At 40.3% G+C, this 12,408-nt stretch overlaps 1 protein-coding gene across 1 annotated transcript in view; it reads right to left on the bottom strand.

Annotated features, from left to right (window-relative positions):
- Window positions 1-214: 214 nt before the first annotated feature.
- LOC111845458 (NLR family CARD domain-containing protein 3-like) overlaps window positions 215-12,408 on the bottom strand; it is a 79,435-nt gene continuing 67,241 nt past the window's right edge. Inside the window, exons 7-13 of the mRNA XM_072706800.1 lie at window positions 7,558-8,702; window positions 6,925-7,098; window positions 4,810-4,983; window positions 2,706-2,879; window positions 2,404-2,577; window positions 2,243-2,289; window positions 215-905 (exon numbers count right to left, since the gene is read on the bottom strand). Coding sequence (XP_072562901.1) covers window positions 373-905; window positions 2,243-2,289; window positions 2,404-2,577; window positions 2,706-2,879; window positions 4,810-4,983; window positions 6,925-7,098; window positions 7,558-8,702 — 2,421 coding nt within the window. The 3' untranslated portion in view covers window positions 215-372. The remainder of the gene's footprint in view (window positions 906-2,242; window positions 2,290-2,403; window positions 2,578-2,705; window positions 2,880-4,809; window positions 4,984-6,924; window positions 7,099-7,557; window positions 8,703-12,408) is intronic.

Raw genomic sequence — 12,408 nt, forward strand, 5'->3', positions numbered from 1 at the left:
TTATGTTACACAGTTATGCTTTGGACACCACTGAACTAGGACATCAATAAGATACAATAGATCGCCTTTATCCTGGTAGGAAATACAATATATATATACCTAAATGTATAAAAGGAACATATACAGGAGAGGGGGAAAGCCCCCCACGCATCAGGATTACATAATTGCTGGTTCATTTTACTCAGAAAGAAAACCAGTTATTTTGAATGTTTATTTTGCATACTCACTAAACCCAGTCATTTATTTTTGTCTAACATATATTTCAGAGTAAAACGGGATTATTCATGATAAAAACCAGACATTTACCTTGGAGAACCAGCAACACGTCACGCTGTCATATAGTAAAAAATGATTCCTCGAGCACACAGTGAGCTATCCCAGTATGCACAGTGATACTGAGCAGTTTATATAAAGCCCAAACCCTGGACAGAGGGGCTCAGTGAATGAGGAGGTGACCCTGTGCAGGAGGGTCAGTCCATCGGAGGAGACTCTGTAGAAGGACAGAGCACCAGCCTCCCAGTCCAGATACACTCCTACTCTGCGGGAACCTGAGGGCACTATGAGCATGACAGTCTGTTTATTATTTTGCAGGACAGAGTAACTGTGAGGATCACAGATCAGAATCCATGACTTGTCATTGGCTCCAAGCGCACAGTCTGCACTCTGTCCTTTCCTCCCAATTCCTTTATAAGTCACTCCTATCCTGCCTCCAGCTCCACCCCACTCAGCCTCCCAATAGCACCGACCAGTCAGACTCTCTCTGCACAGAACTTGGTAACAACGGTCAAATCTCTCTGGATGATCAGCATATGGCTCCTCTGCCCCCCATGTCACCTTCCTGTTTGCCTGTGACAGAGACAGGCGTCTGTGTGCTGTGTTGGGGTCCAGTGTCAGCTGGCAGGAGTCTGTAAGCAGGAGGAAGAGCCACTAATACCATCAGGCAGAGCAGCGTTTTAGCCTGTACTTTATTTTTCTGTACAATACAAAAATAGCACAGCTTCCCGAGAAAATGGGAATTCACACATCAAATTTGCCAGTGTTAAATTCACACTGCATGGCGTTTATATAATTCTCACTAAATCAGTGTTACATTTAAATCTGAGCTACAAGTCCGAGCTAGACTACCTTCCTGGAAAAGTCTTAGCATTACATGTATTTATCACATGGAACGGAACCAATGTACATTCCTTTAGGATCAGACACCTAGCAGAGCTGCTATACTACTCAGACCACCTGGCATACATCAACTGAAGCATTAAAAAAAAAAAGGCCCAGATTCATAGCATCAAAATGTGGTAGAGACTAATATCCATGACATACCATCCTAGAACTAAAATTTAAGCCCAATAATAATCTGAATATTAAAAGAGCAAAATAATATGATTTGTTCTTCTATCCCTAGTTGTGGTCTAAAATCAGTAAGGCCTCCATCCATTATATCTGTTTTAGGGAAAATGCACTCCTGTAGCCACTAGGGGAGCTCTCACCTTCTCTGAGCCCTGTTAAATAATTACGTTATGCATTCTAACAAGCTTTATTATCTGTGTCAATAAGCACTGCTGGTACACTAACACTCCTGCTGAGAGGCTAGTTTTATTACCAGTCTTGGTCTTGTCATTAGGAACACATGGCAATTTGCACGGTGCTTCAGAGTGGATTCTCACTGGTTTACCCCAAGAGTGGTATCATACATTTGAAAAAATCTAAATTGTAAGACGTCTTATTTCCTCCAAAGGCAAATAACCTAAAATTGAAGGACCATGGGTCTCAGGAGGATACTGGTGAAAGGAAACTATTTTAGTCATGCTTAAAAAAGAAACTAATAATGAAACTTTGAAACATTCTTTTTCTAACATAGAAATGTTAGAGATTGATGGATAGTTCGTACTTACAAACAGACTGCCGTACAGCATCTTATATCAAAAATTCAGGCTAAATACAATGGTTCATAATAACGAATGCATACGCTAATTACGAAACTTCTGAAAACATTGCGTGGTAGTTTAAAAAAAAAAAAAACTGAAAATGAATTAATAGTGTTTTTGGTGATATTTGTTTTGTTTTTCTCTTTTGAATGTTGTTCTAAATGACACACACACAGAAACTCACCTAAACACAAACACTGAAATACATCTACATACAGGGCAAAAAACACACTCATCACAATAACTGAATGTATATGAAATACATTCATCAAGTAGTATTAATGGTATTATTAATAAAAACCTGCAAACACACTTACATTTCTGTAAGCCTGGTCTGGTCCTGCACTCTCCACTGTGGTCCACACTATAAGAGAAGCAGAATGACATAGTGCTGCTGTATCCATTTATTTATTGGTGCCTCTTCTTCACATACATGCATAAGTATCTGTAGCGTGTCAGACACACACTCTGTACTCACTTCAGCTTCTCCAGTTTACAGCTGGGATCCACCAGTACAGCAGACAGCAGCTTCACTCCTGAGTCTCCTGGGTGATTGTAGCTCAGGTCCAGCTCTCTCAGGTGGGAGGGGTTTGACGTCAGAGCCAAAGCCAGGGAATAACAACCTTGCTCTGTGACTCTACAGCCTGACAGCCTGCAGAGAAACAGAAAAAAACTCTCAGATGAATGAGATCACCTGACCAATGCAAGAATTACTTTTACGTAAATGTAACTTCTTCCAATAATTACGGTTTACAGTGTGGATTACCTAATAATACTGACCTCAGCATCTCCAGTTTACAGTGTGAATCCCCCAGTCCAGCAGAGAGCAGCTTCACTCCTGAATCCTGCAGGTCATTGTCACTCAGGTCCAGCTCTCTCAGGTGTGAGGGGTTTGAACTGAGAGCTGAAGCCAGTGCCTCACAGTATTTCTCTGTAAGTTCACACCGGTCCACCCTTCAGAAAATGAAACACTTATAAAACCACTTTTTTGCACTGGTTCACTGTATGTTACATTAAAGTCCACAAAGAGATTTTTAAAGACAATTTATTGTACAGCATCTAAAAAGCATTTTAATAATCACCCTAGTTTTGATTGGTGTCAATTATATATTTATCTAAAACTTTTGTTAAACTCAGCATACGTATTTAAGTTCTAAATTGCAACATAATTGTCACTTTTCTTTGTCTATTAGCTCTGCTAACTGACACAAACCGTGAGCTAAGAATGACTGGTTTCCTGCTTTACTGCTTAATTACGTCTAACATGGTTTGACGGCTGATAGACTTGTGGGATATAAGGAAGTACGGAGAAGAAAAAAGAAGCTGTTTGTGTTTGTTTACAAGGTTGGGCAAAATAATTTGAAAAAGTAGTGATGGCTTAATACTGAATACATTGCCATGAATGCATTAAGGGTACTAAGGTATTAAGGATACTTTTAGAATGCATTTAAAATACATTAATACATTTTTGAAAGGCATGTGTAGATAGCTGTGCTGTATCATTTTTCTTTTTGCAGGGGAAGCAGTGAGCAAAAATGCTAGACTTTTAGAAGATATGCTTGTTTTAATAAAGACTTTTTAATAAACATAATAAAGACTACAAACCTATAGGTAAAGATAATAAAGACTGTCAGCACAAAAGTTTTCAAATTAAAGGTTAACTACAAACCTTACACAAAGTAATGTTTTTTTTTAATAAGCTCGGTCATACATGATGGAAGTTGTTATGTATTTGTTTATTTGTCATTGTTGTTTCTATATACAACCGATAAAAATAAATTAATACATGAAATATTTTGGAATTTACCTGGAAACAACACATGCTATTTTTTGATTGGCTGGTAGCTGGCTATTAACTCTGTATAACTCAGGACAATTATGAACAGTTATGAACTCGGCAGAAAACTCCACTCCGTTTGCCTGAGTAGCGTCCATTAATTCTTTATAACAGGATACCTTGGTGGGCGTAATCCATTACTGCTCAGCATGAGAAACACAAGGTGTGGCGTGTGTGTGTGTGTGTGTGTGTGACCTGTTTGAAATGGGTGTGTCTCACGGTCAATGCATGAGACTTGAGGGCCCTGTATTCTGTAGCAGAGATATTACTGAAATTAAAAAGTAAAATTAAAAGTATAAGAAAGGATTTTCATAAAGTGATGAGATACAACAATAAAACAAAAGAATAACACAATAAAACAAAATAACACGATTGCATCCAAAACTAACTGAAGTAAAAAAAAATTAATAATGTCAAATACATTCCATTACCATTATGAAATAGTATTTAGCTAAAGTAATGGCATGATTATCTTTAATTACCATTAATAATGGTTAGAACCACAATGGTCGGCTCTCAGCCATGACAGTGTGGTATTATATCAGTGGGTTCTTCTTGGAGATCTTGGATGGGGTGCAGGAAGGTACCCCGTTCTGGGGATTCCACTGTTTACTGGGAGACTGTAATGCTCATATGGGTTGCGACAGTGAAACCTGGAGGGGTGTGACTGGGAGGAACAGCATGGGTGATCTGAACCAGTGCGGTGCTCTATTATTGGACTCCTGTGCGAAACACAGTCTGTCCATAACAAACACCATAGTGGTATTCATAAGTGCAACTGGCACCACAGCATCACAGGCCACAGTTCAATGGTTGACTATGTCATCAGAATTGATGTGTCTGGCACTTTGTCACTTTTAATATCTGTTATTAATTGTTGTATGTTCTTTTAATTTCTCATTTTCATATTTATTCCTGCGCTTTTACTTTATCTGTTTTTACTTCATGTACTTTATTTCTCTTTTCTGTAAAGTGTTTTTTAATTACCTTGGTGTACAAAATGTTCTTAGAAGTTTACAAAGAAGTTTGAGTTCATTCTCTACTCACTTCAGCTTCTCCAGTTTACAGCTGGGATCCTCCAGTACAGCAGAGAGCAGCTTCACTCCTGAGTCTCCTGGGTGATTGTAGCTCAGATCCAGCTCTCTCAGCTGTGAGGGGTTTGACCTCAGTGCTGAAGCCAGGGAAGAACAGCCTCCTTCTGTGACTTTACAGCCTGACAACCTGCAGAAAGGAAATCAGAAAATGTTGGACAAAGTACAGGTGGCAGCAAATTGTAAAAATGCCAGTGCTGACGTGCCCAAAGCCACGGCCTGACTGTGACCAGCGACTGGCCTGGATCTCTCAGACTAAACATCCCTCAGCACCTCCCTATTTTCCTCCATCCCTGTTCTCCATGTTCCTGATAAATAGCTACCATTCAGGGGAAATATTCTACACACAGGTTTGTCTGTGTGCCTCTGATCCTGCAGCCACCACACACTGTCCACTGAAGGTCACCTTTTACTCTCAGTGACTGAGTAGTAACAGACATAAATGGTCAGCTCAGTTAAAAATTAAACCATCCAGTAACAGTGACCCACTGCATAAAACTTACTACAATTGGACTCCTTCATCCACAGTCCTGCCACAAGAAGAGCACTGATGTCAGAGAGGATGAGGCTCTGGAGTGATGCCAAGAGCAAACAGTGTGACATCACAGGTGCAAGAAAGTCAGCTAAACCCCAAAGGGGAACGATCAGCACCACTCTGGACAGACACCACAAGATCCCCACGGTCAGATACAGAACCACCGTGAGGAAGTGAGGAATGCCAACAGGAGGCGGCCGACAGCTGATAATAGCCCCAGAGAGGGGGTGGGATCGCCTCCCCCAGCATGGCTCAAAGCCTGCATCATGGGCAGGAAGGTTAGAGGATGACTGGTGAGCAGCCTGCTTGTCGTCACTCTCTGTCTCTCTGAACACAGACCGCCTGCAGGATGACCACCCGGGAAGGTACTGCCGCCTCCCGCCAGCTCAGCCATTGGCCAAGGAGCCGGGCCCAGCTGCGTGAGCAAGGAGCTATAGCCTCCACACTCTGGCTGCCCTTAAGCTGGCTCTTCTAAATGTACCCTCTTCACCCCTAAAAGAAACACTGCCCCTTTGGGGGTGTCCACTGCAACCCTGTGTCTCTTGTCTCCTTACCCACCACAGGGGACTAACCTGGGAAAGATTAACCTTCACATCCAGAACCACGATCATAACAGAGCTGGGAATCACCCCCATCTGACTGTCTAGGAGAGTCACTGATGATCACCTCAAGAAGAGGGGGGGTACAGGGTCTGTCAGTTCTAGCTGTGAAATCACTGGCAGCAGGTGAATATGTGTACAGTGGCTGTCAAAAGCTTACACACCCCTATTGTATCTCTGGACAGACCTAAAAGTTTTTAATTCATTTTCTTAAAACAGTTCCCTTTCTTTTCCACACAAAATATAGCTGACATTGTTTCACTGTTTTCATTTCAGCCTTTACATAAAGTGGTGACAATGTCAATAAGTTCAGATTTATAATTTTGATAAGCAATGTGAAAATAATATGTGAATCCTTCTGTATCATATTCAGACCAATGAAACAGCTTCCACTGCAGTCGTCAGCCATCTTACTGGCAGGTTTCCCCAAACTGACTAGTAATTCTGAAAGGAGGAGATGTGAACATCCCCAGTAGCTAATGCAGGCCTGTCAGGCTGTGTTAGTTCTCATTCCAGCCTGGCTGATACATGTATTGTTTTGTATTTATATTGTTTGAGAGACAATGCAGACATTTTAAACGCTGTGGTCCACACAGATCTGTACAGTACAGTGAGAGCTGATTACAGGAGTGACTCCTCTCTCATAGTTGACAAGCAGCTGATGTGACACAGGAAGGTGCCCATGCAGCAGGTACTAAAAATAAAAGGATGTATCATTGGGTGAATTATTTTAAAACAGGCAACGCTTGATTTGGGTTTCTTTGATATAAAATGCTTTATAGTATTATGGTAATGTTTGGACAGCTATAGATTAAATTTACGGTGAGGAATACCCAGTAATACTGACCTCAATAACTCCAGTTTACAGTGTGGAATACCCAGTAATGCTGACCTCAGTTACTCCAGTTTACAGTATGGAATACCCAGTAATACTGACCTCAGTACCTCCAGTTTACAGTGTGAATCCCCCAGTACAGCAGAGAGCAGCTTCACTCCTGAATCTTGTAGGTCATTGTCACTCAGGTCCAGCTCTCTCAGGTGTGAGGAGTTTGATCTGAGAGCTGAAGCCAGCTCCTCACAGCATTCCTCTGTGAGATTACAGCTGTTCAGGCTGAAAAAGGAGCCGTGTTATTATTAACCCCCAGCTCCAGGGCTGCTGGATGTCAGCTGACCCTGTGCTGTGACCCCTAAGCTAAATACTATTTCATAATGGTGACCCCTAAGTGTCTCTCATGGAGAGTGAGAAGAGAAGCATTCCAATGTATCTGTACTTCCAAATAAAGTATCATTTCACTCATAAACCCTCCAGATAAAGAGCCCTCTTTGTTTCTATAGCAGGTCAGGATTCACACTGGGTGGTCATGGGAATGTCACTTTGTTTTTTACTACATCACTACCCTCAGTCATTATAAAATCTGGGGTCCAGATTATCAAAAAAAAAAAAAAAAAAAAAAAACAAATCCAGCCCAGGTATTAATCCACAAAAAGAAATAAAATGTATATTTTACACATTTTAAACAGGGTTAATCTGTTACTGCCAGCCAAGATATATTTTCACATCCTCACTTACAGAGCTGTCCTAGATGTCTTGACCACAGGCAGCAGCCTCCAATGCTCCTTATCTGATCTGATGAATTTCTTCAGATCAAACACATCCAGCTCCTCATCTGACATGAGTAACACAAAGGCCAGAGCTGAATACTGTGCAGGTGAGAGGTCTTCTGCTGAAAGACGTCCTGAATTCAGGTACTTCTGTGCTTCCTCTACTAGAGAATTGTCACCTAGTTCATTCAGACAGTGGAACAGGTTGATGGTCCTTTCTGGAGATAAATTGTCCTGTATTTTCTCCTTGATGTATTTGTCTGTTTCATCAATGTTATTTGAACTGGTTATTTTCTGTCCCAGTAGCCTTTGCAAAAGAGTCTTACTGGAGTCTGTTGAGAGGCCCAGGAGGAAGCGGAGGTAGAGGTCCAAGTGTCCATTCTTGCTCATTAATGCCTGATCCACTGTAGTCTTCAGCAGGTCAACTAATAAGTTTGTTAGAAACATATATAAAGCAGCGAGATACTCCTGGATGCTCAGATGCACAAAGCAGTACACCTTCTCCTGATACAACCCATATTCCTCTTTAAAGATGGCTGTACACACTCCAGAGTAAACTGAAGCTTCACTGACTTCAATGTCATTCTCTGTCAGATCTTGCTCATAAAATATGAGATTGCCTTTCTCAAGGTTGTCAAAAGCCAGTTTACCCAGTTTTAACAGGAACTCATTACCATATTCAAACCATTTATTAGACTTAGTTTCACTGTTTTTCGTGTACTTGTCAATTTTTAAACTTGTCTGAAAGATCAGGAAGTGTGTGTACATTTCAGTCAGAGTGCTTGGAATTTCTCCCCTATCAGTTTCGCTAAAAAACCTCTCAAGGACAGTGGCTGAAATCCAGCAGAACACAGGTAGGTGGCACATGATGAAGAGGCTCCTTGATGATTTCACATGTGTGATAATCCTGCTGGCCAGGCTCTGATCACTGAATCTCCTCCTGAAATACTCCTCCTTCTGGGCATCATTGAACCCTTGTATCTCTGTCACTCGGTGGACACACTCAGGAGGTATCTGATTGGCTGCTGCTGGTCGGGAGGTTATCCAGAGGAGAGCGGATGGGAGCAAATTCCCCTTAATGAGGTTAGTCAACAGAACATCCAGTGATGTTTTCTTTGTTACATCAAAACAGCTGACATTGTTCTGAAAGTCTAAAGGCAGGCAACACTCATCTGTGCCATCAAAAATAAATAGGATTTTGCACCTTAACAGCTCAGTGGATTTAACTGATTTGAGATCAGGGACAAAGTAGTGAAGCAGTTCAATCAGACTGTATTCATCCTTAATCAAATTCAGGTCCCGGAAAGGAAGAGCAAATATGAAGTGAACATCCTGGTTTGCTTTTCCTTCTGCCCAGTCGAGAATAAATTTCTGCACAGAGACTGTTTTCCCGATACCTGCCACCCCTTTAGTGAGTACAGTTCTGATAGGTGTCTTCTGCTCACATAAGGGTTTAAATATATCATTGCACTTCACTGTAGTATCTTCTGTTAGTCTTTTCTTGGATGCTGTTTCAATCTGTCTCACTTCATGTTCATCATTGACTCCTCCAGTCCCACCTTCAGTTATGTAGAGTTCTGTGTAAATCTCACTGAGAAGTGTTGGCTGTCCTTCCTTAGCTTTCCCTTCAAATACACACTCACATTTCTTCTTTAGGGTACGTTTGATTCTGCGCTGACATGACAGAAGATGCCCTGAAATGAAATGAGAGGTAAATGCAAAAAAACATTTTTTCCACACAAGCAAACATAAATCAAATTAAACGATAAACTGGAATTTAAAACACTATTTTGTCATATAATATTTTTTCTGTGGCAAAATAAACACACACAGAATGAGATTCAGCTCTTACTCGTCTCCAGCCTGTCAGCGAGATCCTTGTGCTCCATGGTCCTCAGGATGTAAAGTGTGATCTTCAGAGCTCCTTCTCTACCACAGGTCTTCTGCATCTGACCATCACTGTCCAGGTCATTGTCCAAATCCAGTTGAAGCTCAGAGCATTCTAGGTAATTCTCATCTAGGTACCTGGTGATCTTCTTCAGCTCATCCTTCAGGAACCTTACAGCATTTTCCTCTAGTGACTAAAATACACAGTCACAGTTAATTATTGCTACTTGCGCCAAACCTTTTCATACAGTAGTTTCATTTCAGAGTCGTAGGTTTGAATATCTTTCCTTTGACATTATTAGTTTCTTACTCTACAGCTGTATAAAATATAAGCCAATTCACACAACACTTCAGAAAATATATATCGGCAATAAATGTATACCTTCAATATGGAAGATAAATCCGGTTTCTCCTGTAGATCTGAACTGCATTCTTCCATTTGGTCTCTGTGAATAAGGCAGAAATATGAAGACCTCAAATCATCTAAACAAGTGTAACAGAAAGTCTGTCATGGTCCCCATTAAAAGTGCTCTTGCTGCCGACAAAGAATAATCTAGTGATGTATTTTAATTGGAAAAGATGTAAGATGCCTTTTTAAGCTTTACTCATTAGGGCGGCTTCATAATATCAATCTTCTCCTTACAGCAGAAGAGAACCAGTGATATCCTGCTCCACCACACAGAGACACAGCAGGCAGGACAGACAGTTTGATATGTAGCCCTTTGTACCCAGTGACTTGATTTTGATTTTCAAACAGATTTCACCTTGATTAGCAGAGCAAATTAACAGCATTTGATTCAACATCCCTAGTCAACAAACTGTGTAATTAGCCTGAATTTATGATGGTCTTTGACAGGAAACTCAATATCAGCATTTTCCCAAACACATTTTGACAGTGAGGTACACACTAGCCTGGAGTATAAGAACAGCAACAATAGACCTTAAAAAGATGCAAAATATGGTTTGTTTCCACCAACACGGAGTCAATGCTGGCGCCGATGCTGGGCAGGTTCTTGCTTGGTGCATTTTGAGAAGCTGCCAGCGTTTCCACCAATTTCAAAATAAGAATGGAACAGAAATATTATGAATGTGGAAGTGAGAGTAAAGTTAAGGTTCATATGAATTCAGTTTTTTTTTTTTTTTTTGATCTGTAAACAAGCCTGTTTGCATGAAGAGCTTTTTCTGGCCCAGGGTTAGTTTTTTGTGGTGGAATCAGTTCTGGATTGGCACCGGCACTGCGTTGGTGGAAACGAGACAATAGTGTTTATCTTATGTCCATGCTTAATTTACGGATGGAATGTAAAAAATATTTCCTCCTTTCAATTAAAAACTCTTACGTAATTTTTTATTTTTTTTTAATGTGTCCTGTCCGGCAGCTTTCGCAAGCAGAATAATGGTCTGAATGGTCAGACATATTTGCTTTACCATGAGGGTAAACTCTCTATAAACTCTGTATAGGCCCTTCATGTTGGTCAATTTCTTTTTATTCGTATATTTATTGTATTTTATTTATTACATGTAAAATATTCCAGTTGCCGTGCTGCCCGGAAGGGAGTGATAGATTAGGAAAATGAGTGAAGAAAAGAGGTAGAGAGAGAGATTAAAGAGAAGGAAGGAAAGAGAGAGAGAGAAAAAAGAAAAAAAAACGAACAAAGGGGGAGACTCTTACGTAATTGATTACAATAGCACTTTTGAGTTTGTCAAAAACTTTAATGACTAATTGAAGTAATCACATCTAAATCAGAAGGAAATGCTGTACTTTTGGGCCGATAAAATCAAACTGGTACAACTAAAATAAGCTAATACCTCCAACAACAGTTAATGGGTGTAATATTAATTACACAGTTATGTCAGCACCATGTGTAATTGTCACACATAAAGAACTATACTAGACATCAAACAACTAAAACACAAACATAGGTCCCAGAAGAAGACAATTTGTTGTCCAGTCTTTCTTAATGGATATACAGCAGTGTGCAGGTCAGCCTGCTTTTTTAAGCGTTATGCTGAGAATTGAAGTTTTAAATGCAATTTTCAATTCATTAATTTTAAATTCCAACTCACAGGAGGTCAAGTCTTTGTACAGAAGTCCTCATCCTTTTACCTCAGATGCAATTTATATGGAATACAGACTAAACTTAAATTCTTAAAGACAATTGGATTTGTGAAAATTCAAAAACAATGCATTAATTATAAAATGACTTTTCTTCTTTGTATTTGCCTGCATGCCTTTTGGCTGAGAGTCTGAGTGTTTCCTTAAATGCATATTTACCTTTGATCTGTAGGAAAATGTCCCTTTCTGAAGAGGAGTGGGTGCTCCATTGACCAGTCACTCTTCATGGAAACACAGCTGGGTGCAGGTGAGCCTGCTCTCTCCATCAGGACACTGTGGATGGTGAGAGGAAACAAATCCTCATTATAGAAATATAATTCATATAATGTGAGCAGCATCATGTTACATCTTCAGTTGCTTAACCTGCTGTGAAGCTCTTCATGCAAACAGGCTTGTTTACAGTTAGATTTCATGTGAAATAAACTGTGTGAACTAAAATTAAGATTCCTATATGAAAGGTTTGGTTATCGCTGTTACAGCCTCCATCACTAGATTTGGCTGTTGTTCCTTTTTTCAAGTTTGTATATTTATTTGTTCTCTACCACTTAACGATATGTGGTGATTTTGGGTAGGAGGAATGATGTGATGGTTGCCTCTAAAATAGCAGAACTAGCTGATTTTGGAGCAAAGGGGAAAGAAGGAAAATGCTGAGGTATTTTATTATTAAACTACAAATATTAATGTGCCCCTCAGCCTTAGCTAGGAACCCTGTTTACTTTTACCTTATGGCCTGACTATAGACCCACAGAGACATGCATGCTAGTGGCCTGTAACACTGTTACCTCTCAGGCCCCTTTGTCTTACACCCCACAGGGGGGG

The sequence above is a fragment of the Paramormyrops kingsleyae genome, chromosome 24 (assembly GCF_048594095.1).
Source record: "Paramormyrops kingsleyae isolate MSU_618 chromosome 24, PKINGS_0.4, whole genome shotgun sequence".
NCBI classification, from domain to species: domain Eukaryota; kingdom Metazoa; phylum Chordata; class Actinopteri; order Osteoglossiformes; family Mormyridae; genus Paramormyrops; species Paramormyrops kingsleyae.